The sequence below is a fragment of the Leuciscus leuciscus genome, assembly GCF_965113295.1.
Source record: "Leuciscus leuciscus genome assembly, chromosome: 19".
Lineage (NCBI taxonomy): Eukaryota > Metazoa > Chordata > Actinopteri > Cypriniformes > Leuciscidae > Leuciscus > Leuciscus leuciscus.
Window position 1 is genome coordinate 9,895,904 of NC_138743.1, and position 16,174 is coordinate 9,912,077.

Sequence of the window (16,174 nt, forward strand, 5' to 3'; positions counted from 1 at the left end):
CATTTCTGTAAGTCAGTAAACGAAACATTTAGCCTCCATTTGTTTGCTGACTGCACACATTTCCACAACAGTGTATGGGTATATTAAATATATAGATTTGTGTGTAGAACATGAATGTCAAAAACAGCATTTGGGGGGTAAAACAATTAAGAAGAAACATGCACTCAACTTTGGCGTTACATTCATAACAAAACCTCGATAGACTGAATTATACAGGCAGCTTTTATTGCTTTTAATTGCTTTCACACATTTGGCTTGACACATTCATTTTCCAAAATAAAATATATATATATATTTTTCACCCAATTTAACATGAAAAAAGACATTCTGTCACAGACAAGTTTGCACAAAGAAATTGCTTTATTACCAGAATTTTGACCACTCCAACATAGAATTCAGCAATATGTGAATGAATGAAAAAAAAAAAAATTTCCTTTGGTTTTACTGACAGATCTTATTCAACATTCATAAGAACATGACAGTTTGACATATTTAGAACTGAATTAGGTCTCTGCGACGTGATGACAAATAATGGAGCAATCTGACATGCCCTAGTAAAACCAATAAATCAAACCACAAAATCCTACTACTTTGTGAAAAAAAGTGATCAATCATTTTATAAGCTAAACATAATTTAGCTTATAAGGTTGACAAGTTCTAGGTGCTCAACCTAATGTCATCAGTGCAAGTCTTATGAAAGAAAGATCATTTAGCAGCCTCCATTGAAATTCAGTGTAACAAGCTAATTTAACACATCAGAAACTGACATGTGCAATATTCTCAGGAAGCATGCAAATACCAAACACATTCAAAAACTTTAAGAACAACTATTGTCACCTCTCTAAATAAAATGTTTAGCCCCACACTTGGATTTTATACATCTATGGAGCTCAAAGCCTTCTGAGAATCAACAATTGAGGTTCCACCTCGTAAACATTGCGTTTTCACTGTAAACTGTCTCTCATTTAAGCTAAGACAGTGATTTTTCTCAATGTCAGACAAAAATGGTGTCCCATTTTATACATGTTTTTCAGGGTCATCAATATTTGCATTGTTTATATGTATATATTAAGAATATCGACAGTTGACGTCCTCTCTGCAGGAAGCTGCATGCTGTAACTTCAAAGTGAGATTATTGCTGCAGCCTACTTCTCTGTTCAAAGTCAGGCAGTTACAGCTAACTGTCTCACTATGTCCTGATTAAAGAGAAACAGCCTTCTGCTGCGATCACTACGTACAGTACTAACATTATGCAGTCTTTCTATGACCATATGCAGCCCATATGCACAGTGGCACTCAAAAATCAGCCAGCTGTTCACTCTTGTTCTTGTCATTTTAATTTTTTTCACTGCTGTTGATTATGAGAAGACATTCAAGGACATACAGTATTTTAGGTCTTGCCGATCCTTAAATTACTGAAAATAAATGTCACATGCCAGTGTGTTCTTGAATAAGACAAAGTATTTCAGGTTGAAAATGTCAAACCTGTGTAATGGAGGCCAGCTAGTAGGACCTGTGCGACTAAACCTCACTCCCCTGGGCTCAAGAAGAGAACTACATTCCTCTTGTGGTGCACAAACCCATACGTTGGTTAGATTTTTTTAATTACATTTTTAAACCCAATGGTTGGGTTTGTCCATATTTGACCCAAACCTGGGTTGACAATAGAGGCTACGGTCTTTAGCGTCCTTGTTAGTGCACTCGCCGGTTCGAATCCTGTTCGGAACGGTGCGAGTAGAACCGGAGGGGTAACGTTGGTGCCGTGACCCAGATGGAAGTGAGGTTTAGGGAGGTCAGTGTAACAGAGGCGGGCTAGTAAGAGATGGGCATGTAAACCTCACTCCCCTGGCCTCAAAAGGCTACGGTCTTTAGTGTCCTTGTTAGTGCGCCCGCCTCCCATGCCAGACACGGGGTTACGAACCATAGGGGTTACGTTGGTGCCGTGACCCTGAGGGAAGTGAGGTTTAGGGAGGTGTGTGTAACGGAGCCAGACTAGTAAAAGCTGTGCGAGTAAACCTCACTCCCCTGGCCTCAAAAGGCACACTAGAGGCTGCGGTCTTTAGTATCCTTGTTAGCGCGCCTGCCTCTCATGCCGGAAACGTTGGTTTGAATCCCTCTCGGAGCAAAATGCTACAAGAACAAGATGCCTCTGAGAATCGACAGTGACTTCAGATTGACATCTTGGAAATCACTGTTGGTCAAAGTAAAGTCAAATAATATACTATTGTACTTTACAGTTAATCCACACACTGTTTGTTGACTACCTAGGGAAGGGGTCTTCAACAGGCGTGTATACTCTGCAAAAAAAAAAAAAAAATCTACTCTGTATTTCTGTTTTGTCTTTCAGCACAAAAATCGAAACATTCTTAACTCAAGATATATTTATTTGAGAAACAAAAGGACTCAAGATTTTTTGTTTTCTGAACAGTTGATCATAATGAAGTGAGTTAAAAAAAGAAGAAAATATCTGCAAATGGGGTCAGAAAAAGAAACTTAACTCAAAGTGAAAACAAGATTATTTTTCTGACCCCATTGGCAGATTTTTTGTTTCTTGGTTTAAGCATGAATTTACTTTATTTGCCACTCTTTTTTTTTTTTTTTAAACAAGACTTAATATTAAGTCATTTAGCTTCTTAAGTAAATACATCTTGATTTAAAGGGTTAGTTCACCCAAAAATGAAAATTCTGTCAGTAATTACTCACCCTCATGTTGTTCCAACCCCGTAAGACCTTCGTTCATCTTCGGAACACAAATTAAGATATTTTTGATTAAATCTGAGAGCTGTCTCACTCCTCCATAGGCTTCTAAGACACTATAACTTGCTGGCCCAGAAAATGCATTAAAGAGATCGTTAATATAGTCCAAGTGACTACAGTGGCTCAATCTTAAGTTTATAAAGCGACGAGAATACTTTTTGTGCGCAAAAAAATAAAAAAATAACGACTTTATTCCACTATTCATTTCCTTCTCTCTGGGCCTCGAGTTTTTTCACGTAGTGTAACTGCGTAGCGCTTCTGTGTTGCACGTCACACACATGACCAGCGTCGGCCAATAGTGAGCCTATGTGTGACGTACAACACAGACGCGCTGCGCTAAAACACTACGTGAACTAACTTGAGGCCTTACGGGGTTGGAACAACATGAGGGTGAGTAATTACTGACAGAATTTTCATTTTTGGGTGAACTAACCCTTTAAGAATGTTTAGATATTTGTACTGGTTAGAAGTTAGAAAGTAATTTTTTACTGGTAAGCAAAACTAAGTTAAATATTTAATTGTCCAACCCACATTAAAAATCTTAAAATAACATACAATAATCCCAATAATGATTACAAATAATTCAGTAACACTTTACAATAAGGTCTCATTTGTTAACATAATGTAATGTTGTAATATTATGTTAACATAATTATGTTAACATAATGTAATGTAACATAACATGAGCAAACAATAAGCAATATATTCTTACAGCATTTATTAACCTTTGTTAATGTTAGTTAATAAAAAATATTCATGTTCATTTTAGTTCACAGTGAATTAAATAATGTAAACAGATGCAACTTTTGATCTTAAAAATGTATTAGTAATTGTAGAAATTAACATTAAGATGAATAAATGCTGTAGAAGTATTGTTTATTGTTAGTTCATGTTAATTAATGAAACCTTACTGTAAAGTGTTACCAATAATTATTACTAATATTATATTCTTAATAATAATTACTTAATGGCTCATCCATGAAGCAACAAAACAAAGAATGTAAATGCTTTAAAATGGCATATTTTAGGCCAAGCTTAAAATACAATTAATTTTATACATTGTGTATCCACAAAAGGGTCATTCGGTTTGAAAAACATTGAAGACCACTGATCAATGTAGGAAAATGAGAGAAAACGATTGCAGAGTGGACAAATACTGTAAAACACAGAATTTACGGTATACTTTATGTACACAAGTATAGCACAATTGCTTTGGGTTTTACCTGTACATGAAAAGTTATATTATACATATTCCACTATTAAATTCACTACCATAAATCTAATAACCCCAATAGGGGGTTTCAATTAACTAAAGAGATTCTAAAAAAAAGTCTCAGTCAAGTAAAATGAAAGCCTTTCATTATTTAGAGGCTTTTGTGTGCCTTAATTTCTTAATGTCTCTTTCAATTCTATAAGGATGTATGCTCTTTTCATTGGTTAAGATAGAAATCGGATTCGGTCCAAATGGCGTCCTTCTTTTTTATAATGGCCATGCATACAAATGCAGAAAGATCCCAGACCCCTGTAGAACCCAGACATACGACGCATAATCTTATTACCAGTGAGCCAAAGGAAATGGCCTGCGCCAAAAGATAAGGCCCTAAGTGAATGTGTGCTGCAGTATTCCTTTCCGTAATGAGATCATATACTCTGACATAAAAAAATAAATATCTGAATATTTAGAGGAACCACTTCTAAATTTGTTTAGCTGCTGAGTAGTCTTATGTACAATGTGAAAAAAAAAAAACAGAAAAAAAACCAGCAGAATCTTCCCTGCAACAAATGTAAACAGATGTTTTAAGATCTCAAATAAATAAATAAATAAATAAATGTATCTACTCGGTAACATTTCTTTGACATTAAATATATTTTAAAACGTACATTATAATGTATTTATATTTCTTTGAAGTTATTGCATATAAATTTTTGTCAAAATTGTGAAAATGTGATTAGATTCAAAAGCCACTTATGGAGGAATGGAGAGCGTCCATTGAAAAACCAGTGACCTCCATTTGTTATTTAGTCTCTGTGATGGTTTAAGTGAATAGCTCTTGAGAGCTCAGCAGCACTGTGCTTTTACAGCGGTTCATAAGCAGTTTACACCTGCCAGAGCCGGACTATTACTGTCCAGCTGCACGGGCTTTCTGCTGCAGTAACGCGGCCCTCTGCTCCATCATGGCTCTCATCATGCTGGGGTTAATAGCTGGACTCATAGCAGGGGACATGGGCCGCAGTGGATATTGGCTGGATTTTGTGCTCATTAAAACACACTGGAAGTACGGTATCTTGCCTGTAACACAAAGAACAAGTGATTCTCAGTTGTCAGGTGCAAAAAACCACAACTAAATACATAAAACACTGAACAGTTCAAAACACACACACACACACACACACACACACACACACACACACACACACACACACACACACACAAACTGTATATATATACAGTGGGTACGGAAAGTATTCAGACCCCCTCAAATTTTTCACTCTTTGTTATATTGCAGCCATTTGCTAAAATCATTTAAGTTAATTTTTTTCCTCATTATTGTACACACAGCACCCCATATTGACAGAAAAACACAGAATTGTTGACATTTTTGCACATTTATTAAAAAAGAAAAACTGAAATATCACATGGTCCTAAGTATTCAGACCCTTTGCTGTGACACTCATATATTTAACTCAGGTGCTGTCCATTTCTTCTGATCATCCTTGAGATGGTTCTACACCTTCATTTGAGTCCAGCTGTGTTTGATTATACTGATTGGACTTGATTAGGAAAGCCACACACCTGTCTATATAAGACCTTACAGCTCACAGTGCATGTCAGAGCAAATGAGAATCATGAGGTCAAAGGAACTGAGCAAAGGGTCTGAATACTTGGGACCATGTGATATTTCAGTTTTTCTTTTTTAATAAATGTGCAAAAATGTCAACAATTCTGTGTTTTTCTGTCAATATGGGGTGTTGTGTGTGCAATAATGAGGGAAAAAAATTTACTTAAATGATTTTAGCAAATGGCTGCAATATAACAAAGAGTGAAAAATGTAAGGGGGTCTGAATACTTTCCGTACCCACTGTATATATACACAATCAATTAGAAAATTCAAGTTAAAATATGTGCAACTACAACATTACATCTTCAACAGTGTAATTAGATTACTGTACTAATTACTCTTTAAAATGTATTGCATTACTTAATTACCCTCTAAATCCCATTTCAACTTCAACCAGTTGAACTTTACAAAGATAGACATGAAACGTACTCGGTTACTAACGTAACCTCGGTTCTCTCTAGAAGAGGGAACGAGTACTGCGTAAGATATCTTACGCTAGGGGAAAATCCTTTTTCCGCGAGATATTGAAGCCAAAAATTATCCTTAATTTTGTAATAATGCAAAACGCGTTGCGGCAGCATGCAGACATAGGCGAGGCAGCTCGCGCGCCTATTGGCTGCTCTGCGGCAACTGCAGCAGCCTATCGAGCGAGGCCTGGCGTGACGCCAGACCCAATCAGGGCACTTCGCGCCCGCTGCGTCACGTCCCGCCGAAATGGGCGTGGTCTAGGCCTATAAATACCGCTCGCAGGCAGCTATTATCTGGTTTTTCATCATCGAAGCAACCAGAGCGTGTGCATGCACGGCAAGATACGCAGTACTCGTTCCCTCTTCTAGAGAGAACCGAGGTTACGTTAGTAACCGAGTACGTTCTCTTACGAGAGGTCTCTCGTACTGCGTAAGATATCTTACGCTAGGGGACCCAATGCAAAACGCCGTGCATGCTGAGATCTGACGAAAGCCCGGGGTACATATAGTGCACAATCACTCAGGGAACTCACAGGGAGTCCGGGAAGAGGGAGGGGTGAAGCCGCACTCTTCCACATATGGCAGCGTCGCTGAGACGCGAATTTCATCATACAGACAGGGCGGGGTACTTAATTACCCTCTAAATCCCATTTCAACTTCAACCAGTTGAACTTTACAAAGATAGACATGAAACGTACTCGGTTACTAACGTAACCTCGGTTCTCTCTAGAAGAGGGAACGAGTACTGCGTAAGATATCTTACGCTAGGGGAAAATCCTTTTTCCGCGAGATATTGAAGCCAAAAATTATCCTTAATTTTGTAATAATGCAAAACGCGTTGCGGCAGCATGCAGACATAGGCGAGGCAGCTCGCGCGCCTATTGGCTGCTCTGCGGCAACTGCAGCAGCCTATCGAGCGAGGCCTGGCGTGACGCCAGACCCAATCAGGGCACTTCGCGCCCGCTGCGTCACGTCCCGCCGAAATGGGCGTGGTCTAGGCCTATAAATACCGCTCGCAGGCAGCTATTATCTGGTTTTTCATCATCGAAGCAACCAGAGCGTGTGCATGCACGGCAAGATACGCAGTACTCGTTCCCTCTTCTAGAGAGAACCGAGGTTACGTTAGTAACCGAGTACGTTCTCTTACGAGAGGTCTCTCGTACTGCGTAAGATATCTTACGCTAGGGGACCCAATGCAAAACGCCGTGCATGCTGAGATCTGACGAAAGCCCGGGGTACATATAGTGCACAATCACTCAGGGAACTCACAGGGAGTCCGGGAAGAGGGAGGGGTGAAGCCGCACTCTTCCACATATGGCAGCGTCGCTGAGACGTGAATTTCATCATACAGACAGGGCGGGGTACGGCCTGAACTGATGGGGGAATGTGGGTCTTACACAGTTTGCCCAGGCACATCTCGTGCTGCTACTTTTCACTGTCGAACATTGAGCTGTGCTCAGTAGACGCAGCATTCTGAGCTGATAGCATCAGGTCAGATAATACTGGTAAACTTAGACCGACAGCAGCCTGGCCTGCAGGGCGGGAACCTCTAGGTTATAGAACCTTATAAATGTAGACGGGGAGGCCCAGCCTGCCGCCATACAAATATCTTGCAAGGCAATCCCACTTGACCAGGCCCACGAAGAGGCCATGCCTCTCGTGGAGTGCGCTCTGACACCCAACGGGCACTGCATGCCCTTGGAGGCGTATGCCAGCGCTATAGCATCAACTATCCATCTGGATAGGCTCTGTTTCGACGCGGCTAGTCCCTTAGAACGTCCGCTAAATGAAACAAAGAACTGCTCCGTCTGTCTGAAAACAGACGAGCGAGACACATAAGCTCGTAATGCCCTGACTGGGCAAAGGAGGCTCGCGTCTCTTTCCTCATCAGGGACCGGTAGGGCTGACAGGGAGATAACCTGCGCCCTAAACGGTGTGTTGAGGGATTTTGGAACATAACCGTGCTTAGGTTTGAGTATAACTTTTGAGTCATTAGGCCCAAACTCCATGCACGCCGCGCTCACAGAGAGCGCGTGTAGATCCCCTATGCGCTTCACTGAAGCGAGAGCCAGCAGAAACACAGTCTTGAAAGACAGGTGTTTCAAATCAATTGACTGTAAAGGCTCAAATGGCGCACCTTTCATGGCTTCCAGAACCGTAGAAAGGTCCCATACGGGGACTGAGGGAGGTCTGGGAGGATTCAGTCTCAGCCCCTCTAAGGAAGCGGATGACTAAATCGTTCCTTCCTATTGACTGACCAAGCGTTGTTCCTGAGAACGCTGCTATAGCCGCCACATAAACTTTGAGCGTGGAGGGGGCCCTGCCCTCATCCAACAGCTCTTGTAGGAAGGAAAGCACCTCCGTCACACCACAGTCTGCGGGTGACACCACGGGCTGTGCACCAGCCCGAAAACACTGACCATTTCGAGGAGTAGAGCCGTCTCGTAGACTGAGCTCTAGCCTGCGTGATCGTGTTTAATACTCCTTTAGGGAGTCCAACATGTACCCGTTGATGGCCCAGACATGAAGGGACCATAGTTCCGGGTGAGGATGCCAGATCGAGCCGTGGGCCTGTGAGAGGAGGTCTCTCCTCACTGGTACTGGCCACGGGGCAGTACTTGCTAACTGCATCACGACTGGGAACCAAGGTTGGTTTTCCCAGAACGGTGCCACCAGCAATACTGAGCATCCTTCTTCCCTGATCCGCTCTATCACCTGAGGCAGGAGAGAGACGGGGGAAAAAGCATAGAGCGGGCGGCGGGGCCACACATGGGCCAGCGCGTCCCTGCTCCTGGAGAAAAATTCCGGACAGTGAGTGTTTTCTTGAGACGCGAACAGGTCTACTTCCGCTCTGCCGAATTTCTTCCACAGCAGTTGGACTGTCTGTGGGTGTAGAGACCATTCGCCTGCCGGAACATTGTTCCTGGACAGTCTGTCTGGTCCTATATTCAGGAGCCCTGGCACGTGCGCTGCTCTGAGCGAGCGCAGGTTGCACTGAGCCCATACCAGGAGGCGTTCTGCCAGCCTGTACAGGTTCGTGGACCTGAGGCCGCCCTGGCGATTTATGTAGGACACCACAGACATGTTGTCCGAACGGACCAAGACGTGGCGTCCTTTTATTTGGGGACAAAAACGCGTCAGCGCGTTGTCTACTGCCAGCATTTCGAGGCAGTTTATGTGCAGGAGCTTTTCCCGTTCCAACCACTGGCCGAAGAACGGTCTGCCCTCGAGCAGCGCTCCCCATCCCGAGGTGGACGCGTCCGTGGACACCACTTTCACCCTCGAGGAAGTCCCCAGGCTTACACCTGATTGGTACCAGTACCGGATGCCCACGCTCTGCGTAGGACTCGCGCTTTCAGCCAAAACTGCAGCGGGCGCATGCGGAGCAGGCCCAACTGGAGCACTGATGATGCTGAGGCCATGAGACCTAGCATCTTCTGAAATTTCTTGAGCGGGACAGACGCGCCGCAGCGAAACGAGTTCGCTGTGCGTTGAATGTCTACCGCGCGCTGCGGTGATAGTCGCGCTATCATGGACAGCGAGTCCAATTCTGTGCCCAGGAAAGATATCTTCTGACTGGGTGACAGAGAGCTCTTCGCCCAATTGACACTGAGACCCAAATTCTCGAGGTGATCGAGTAAAATGGTCGTGTGTTCTATGAGCACTGAGCGAGATTGCGCTAGAATCAGCCAATCGTCCAAATAGTTCAGTACTCGCATGCCTCTCATTCTGAGGGGTGCGAGCGCCGCATCCATGCACTTCGTAAATGTACGGGGTGCCAGGGACAAACCGAACGGCAGGACTGTGTACTGATATGCCTGGGCCTCGAAGGCGAATCTCAAATATCGCCTGTGACGTGACGCCATCTGTATTTGAAAATACGCGTCTTTCAGATCTATTGACACAAACCAATCTCCTTGGCGAATCTGCACAAGGATTTGTCTGGTGGTGAGCATCCTGAACTGTCGCTTCACAAGCAGTTGCGTTAGATCTAGTATGGGTCTGAGACCCCCGTCTTTTTTCGGTACCAGGGAGTATCTGCTGTATAGCCCTCCTTCGCTCTGAACTTGAGAGAGAGGCTCTATGGCCCCTTTGCTCAATAGTTTCGCCACTTCGGCTCGAAGTAAATGTGCTACTTCTGTTTTTACCGTGGTCTCGACGCGCGCCGCATAGCGGCGAGGGCGTCGGCGAAACTGTAGCGAATAGCCTCTTTTTATAATGTTCAGCACCCACATCGAAACCCCGGGCAGCTTTGCCCATGCGTCTGCATGGATAGCTAGGGGTTGAATACGAAGCGCGCTCCGCTCGCTCAGCGATGGAGAAGCTTCGGCGTGCTGCAACACAAGCGTCGCGCTCGTGACATTTGAGGCATGGGGCGCGCTGATAACAGCGGGCAGATTGCGCGCGCTCGACTCCTCTGCGGTGGTCAACCGCGAGGGGGAGGGCTGGGCGGTCCCCGTGGGAACTGTCATGTCTATGTGTGGATGTGGGCGCGGGACAGCGGGCACATTTATCACACCGAAAGCATCGTTCGCTTGCGTGAAGCGAGTGCACGTTGGTTTCGTTTTTACAGAAACCGTGAGACATGCATAACGTGGTGTTAGTGGGCACTGGGTAGTGGGCACATTCACCATGTTTGAAGCGCAACCGATCTGAGTCGGTTTTATGTGCGCGAGCCCTGTGTGACAGGCTGTGCTTGTGTGTAGAGATGGGCACTGGGCAGTGGGCATTCTTACTACACATGAGACACCATCGGCTGTGGCCGGGACACCAGAAAATACACTCTTTTGGGGATTTATCTGGGTAGCCGTGAAAACGGCATTTGTGTGCAGGCAAGCGGGTGACAGAACCGGCTTGTTGGCTGCAGAAAACACTGGAACAGTCACATTTGCTGGAACTGGACGAGCGAATAGCTTTGGTGTGAGTCTGGCCGCAGCGGGACTTGAACACCGTCGTTTTCCTAGTTGTGCTAGGACGACTTCGGGGCCTCAGGCTTCACCGTAATCCTAGGTCGCGGGCCACGCACGGCGGGGCGGCGACCGGATGAGCGGGAGCGCGGTCTCGTGCTTCGGGCCTGGCGGCGCTGTGAAGTGGAGGCAGTGGACGGTGGCTGTGGCTGTGAGCTCTGAGCAGACGGTTTCGCACGGCCTGCTGCAGAGCTGGAGCGCTTCGGGAGGAAGTGCTTCATAGCCTGTGACGCTTTCTGTACCTCTGCGAATCTCTCCGCAAAATCCTTGACGGAGGATCCAAAGAGGCCTGTGGCGGAAAGCGGGGCGTCGAGGAACGCGGTGCGCTCGGACTCGGCAATTTCCGAGAGCGTCAGCCAAAGATGTCTCTCAGTCACGGTGAGAGAGGCCAAATTCCGTCCAATGGCCTGCGCTGCAGACTTAGTAGCACGGAGAGCGAGGTCCGTGGCACTTCTTAAGTCCGGCACGCAGATCGCGTCAGGTCCTTCCTCATCCAGCTTACGGAGGAGATCGGCCTGGAAGATCTGAAGCGTTGCCATGGTGTGCAGTGCTGACGCAGCTTGCCCGGCGGCGGAGAAAGCGCGGCGGAGCAGGCTTGACGTCGTGCGGCAAGCTTTAGAGGGTAGGGCCGACTTAGCGCGCCGTCCAGCGGAGGGCGGACATAAGTGGGCCGCTATCGCCTCTTCGACCGGCGGCAGCGAAAGGTATCCTTTGTTCTAGGCATCGTCAACTGCGGAGAATGCCAAAGAAACAGAAGGACGCACTCTAGCTGAATAGGGGGCGTTCCAGGACTTGGCGACTTCTTCGTGTAACTCAGGAAGAAAAGGTGCCGGTCTGGACGCAGGCGAAGCGCGCTCCTCAGGCAGGAAAAATCCATTCAGCCGGTTGTGAGCGGGCTGCTCAGGCGAAGACCAAGCTTTGGCGGCTGAGGGAAGGTTCCGGGACCCGCTGGGCACGGCGCTTTTTACGGCGCGACGCCGCGGCGGGCGGGGGAGCAGTCTCGGTGAAGAAGGCCAGGCGAGTCCTCAGAGTCGCCATAGTCATCAGCTCGCAGTGAGGGCAGCCGCCGTCAGCGAGCGCGAGAACTGCATGTTCCTCACCCAGGCAGGAAACGCAAACAACGTGGCGGTCCCCGTCGCTGAGTGTGGCTCTGCACGAGCCGCAGGAAGGCATCTTGAAAAAGACGCTAGCTCTTTTAGAATGTGTGTCGCGGCGGCGACACACACACACAAATAGAGTACAGTGTAACAGAAAGGATATAAGCGCCGGAAAGCGCAGCAGGAAGGCAGGAAGGCGGCGCGGCCAGCGACTTCAGTGACTCGTCCCGCTGAAGGTGCTCTCTCTCAGACGGCGCGGCTTCTTCTCCAGCTCCAGCGATGCGTGTGCTTCGCTTGAAGGATGAAAAATCAGATAATAGCTGCCTGCGAGCTGTATTTATAGGCCTAGACCACGCCCATTTCGGCGGGACGTGACGCAGCGGGCGCGAAGTGCCCTGATTGGGTCTGGCGTCACGCCAGGCCTCGCTCGATAGGCTGCTGCAGTTGCCGCAGAGCAGCCAATAGGCGCGCGAGCTGCCTCGCCTATGTCTGCATGCTGCCGCAACGCGTTTTGCATTATTACAAAATTAAGGATAATTTTTGGCTTCAATATCTCGCGGAAAAAGGATTTTCCCCTAGCGTAAGATATCTTACGCAGTACGAGAGACCTCTCGTAAGAGAACTGGTCTTTTATTGTTTGTATTGTTCTATAGTCTATGAAGTATTCAATGCAATTACATCAGAAGTAATGGTAATTAAATTACAGAACAATTAAGAGAACAATTTCTCTGACTTGTCTTTTCTAAGGGAAAAGTAATTAAATTACAGTAGTGCATGTTGGGTGTAATGCATTACATCCACTGATAAACAGAATATAAAGCAATAACTGAAAATATTCAGTTATAATAAAGCATCTCTATTCAGTTGAAGTTGTGCTTGATGTTTGTCCGGCAACAGGTTACATACAGTACTATGTAAAATTCCATATGGCAATGTAACATATTATTGTACTGTTTCTAAAACTCTGTTACAGTGGACGATTTTGCTGGAAAAACTACTATAATGCAATGTATGGTGTGGAATTAGATTCATTTACCTGGCTTTTTGCCCTCCGTGACATTTTCCTCCACTTTCAGCTCTTCTAATTAGTTGTTAGAGAGAAAAATTGAAGAATTTATACTCATTTCTTTCAACATATAACAAGTGCTGCTGTAGCAAATCTTTAAATGACATTGCAAATACTTTCAGTTAAGGATAGAATATCTGTTAATGTGGCATTTAGTTTTCAGGTTTGTTATAAGGTGACATGACAAAGCTCAGTTCTCAGAGGAATAATTTTTACAAGCAGTAGACCAAGATATCTGCGAACACCCACTGATGCAGAGTTGGAGACTTGAATTTGAAAGTAATGGCGACCTTCAAAAGTTACTTTAAATGGATGAAAACCAGGCTTGCGAATAAAAAAAAAGTCACTTGAGACCTTGGTGGGATTACATATCCTCAAAAATCCTGAGATTTCCCAAGGAGAAACACATTTTTACATTAAAGAGAATTCCTTGGTGAACTATAACAGTAAGAAATGTCCATCTGAAGAGTAGTTGCAAGTAAGTGGCACTGAAATAACACAAATGTTGCATTTGTGGGTATTCACAAACCGTGGGTATTCAAATTCAGTAATATTATTGATTTGATTGGATGAGAACAAAACTTGAACTGAATTGACAGCAGGGCTGCCTTAGTAGTGTCATTTTCCAGCTGAAATCAATTTAGTGTTGATTTAATTTGTTTTTGAAACACATTTTGAAAAAAGAGAATCAGCTATGTCTATTTTAGAGCTACTTTACAGCTGAATTGAATTCTGTTTGCTTCACTGATTGTTTTTTCTCTATTTATCATTGCTTTGAAACAATCTGCATTGTATTAAGCACTAAATAAAGGTGACTTGACCTTATTTGCCACTTCATGTTGCATTAAAGAGAGAAAGAAGCTGTAAATAGATTTTAAAGTCATAATTCCTCATCCTCAAGTTGTTTCAAACCTCTATGAATTTCTTTCTTCTGCTGAACACAAAGAAAGATATTTTGAAGAATGTCGATGGACCCCATTGACTATTGACACAGTCATTTTTTTCCAACTATTGAAGTCAATGCAGTACATCAACTGTTTGGTTACCAACATTCTTCTAAATATCTTTCTTTGTGTTCAGCAGAAGAAAGAAATTCAAACAGGTTTGAAACAACTTGAGGGTGAGGAAATGATGACAGAATTTAAATTTTTAAGTGAACTATTCCTTTAAGGATGCTTAACTATTTTTACAGAAAAATAAGACAAATATAGGCTACTGATTATTATTTTTTATTTTTTTTTTGCAGTGAATAGTGCTTTATTAAATTGGACGGCAAGTGGTTTGTGAATAAGACCCAGGGTTTTCACTGGAATAATTTGGCACAACGGTTATTAAATCTGACCTTGAGTCTCTAACGAGCAAGTCAAGCGATTTGTGTTAGGCAGGAGTTACAGTGAAAGAGTGACATTAGGAGTTCACACAGGGCCAACCAGCAAGCACTATTAGTATATTAATAGCTAAATTTAATTTGTAATTTCACTAATGCTGTTTAAAAATAGTTTAATCCCTTTGGTTTAAGTGGGATAACCTAGAATAGTAACAATGTGTACTGTGGCTCAGTTATTGAAACTGTGATGTTAATACATTTGGTGAATAAGGAATTGTACCTCAATGTCGCCTGGAAGTTTTTGAAGTTCTCCCAAGTTCTACAATATGCAGGTACGCATGATCACTATGTATGCTGAACAATGCAAGTCTAAATGTAGTCTGCAGATGTTTCAAACTGCTTACACAAATGCATGCATTTGATTATTGCTTTTGACATCTGGAATGATTAGGTACAGTGCTATGCGAAGCACACAGGCTAAATTTAATCTCAAGCTTCACGCAATACTTCTCCACACCTCATGGACGTCAGAAAACATCATAACTTACTTGCTGGTGCCTCAGCTGGTTTGTCTGAAGACAGAATTTTGAGGACAGAATTATGGTTAGCAAAGATTAACCTGAAAATGATGGCAACACATGGGCTCTGTTCCAAAAAAATAGAGTGATGTCTCGCTGCCTTACTAGGGAGCATTCTAACTGAAATAGAACCTCAGAAGTGACTGAACTCCGCACTCCACATGGAACTGACTTACAAACCGCTCACAACAATGTTTGCCGTTAACACAGTGCTAAGCTAAAAATGCAATACTTTTAACCCTTAAATGCATACTTCGGGTCTTTAGTGACCCAGGACGTCATTCACTACCCTCCTCCTCATTCATTTTTTAAAGTTAGACATCAGCCTTCTTAGTATTCCTCAATTAATTCATTATAAACAATATAACAAGAAAATTTTAATAAAATAATGCCTGTTTTCCCTTTAATTTTTTGTACAAATTGTATATTGTTCGCGAACGACTCGAGGTGTGTAACAGTGTAAGTATATTTTTTCTGCACAACAATTGAATATTTGATAAGTGCAATGTCTGATACACAATGATGAAGTGACATTTCACTCATAGTTACCGCAGGCAGAAAACAAAAGAATAGGAAGTATCATCAGCCAAACTTGAAATGGCTCAGCGATTTACTGCATAGCAAGTACTGAACGCAATCAAATATTAGTGTCACTATCACTTGATGGTGGATCTGGTGAAGAAGCTGTCAGCGATCAAAATATTGATTTTGAAGATGTTGAACATTATAATTTCGAAAATATGTTTGAGATCGCGAAAATGAGCCAGATGCTGAATGTACTGGGAAATGAGCTCTGACGAGGACGGTGATGATTGTATAAAACTTATGCTCAAAATTAACCCTTCCAAGCTCCAAAAGGTAACAAAATATGCTTTATTTTATTCTTCTGTAATTGTTACTCTTAATATCAGGAGAGTTGTGTATTATTGCGACAGGTAGAGATCCATCCATGTTAGATATAGATCTGGGTCGCTAAAGACCCAAATACGTAAGAATGATTGGCGAAACATTCACGCATTTAAGGCTTAAAAGGATACAAATAAATAAATAAAATATTTTTAGCACTTCTCAGTAC

At 43.7% G+C, this 16,174-nt stretch overlaps 1 protein-coding gene across 10 annotated transcripts in view; it reads right to left on the reverse strand.

The window, feature by feature from the left end:
• Window positions 1-294: 294 nt before the first annotated feature.
• trdn (triadin) overlaps window positions 295-16,174 on the reverse strand; it is a 62,898-nt gene continuing 47,018 nt past the window's right edge. For 9 of the 10 annotated variants that reach the window (XM_082148192.1, XM_082148190.1, XM_082148196.1 and 6 more), the window contains 3 exons: window positions 15,070-15,093; window positions 13,165-13,209; window positions 295-5,047 (listed from right to left, as the gene is read on the reverse strand). In XM_082148192.1, the coding sequence (XP_082004318.1) occupies window positions 4,878-5,047; window positions 13,165-13,209; window positions 15,070-15,093 (239 nt within the window). In that variant the 3' untranslated portion in view covers window positions 295-4,877. Of the gene's footprint in view, window positions 5,048-13,164; window positions 13,210-14,801; window positions 14,841-15,069; window positions 15,094-16,174 lie in introns of all 10 variants that reach the window. The other variant, XM_082148197.1, reaches the window with a different exon arrangement.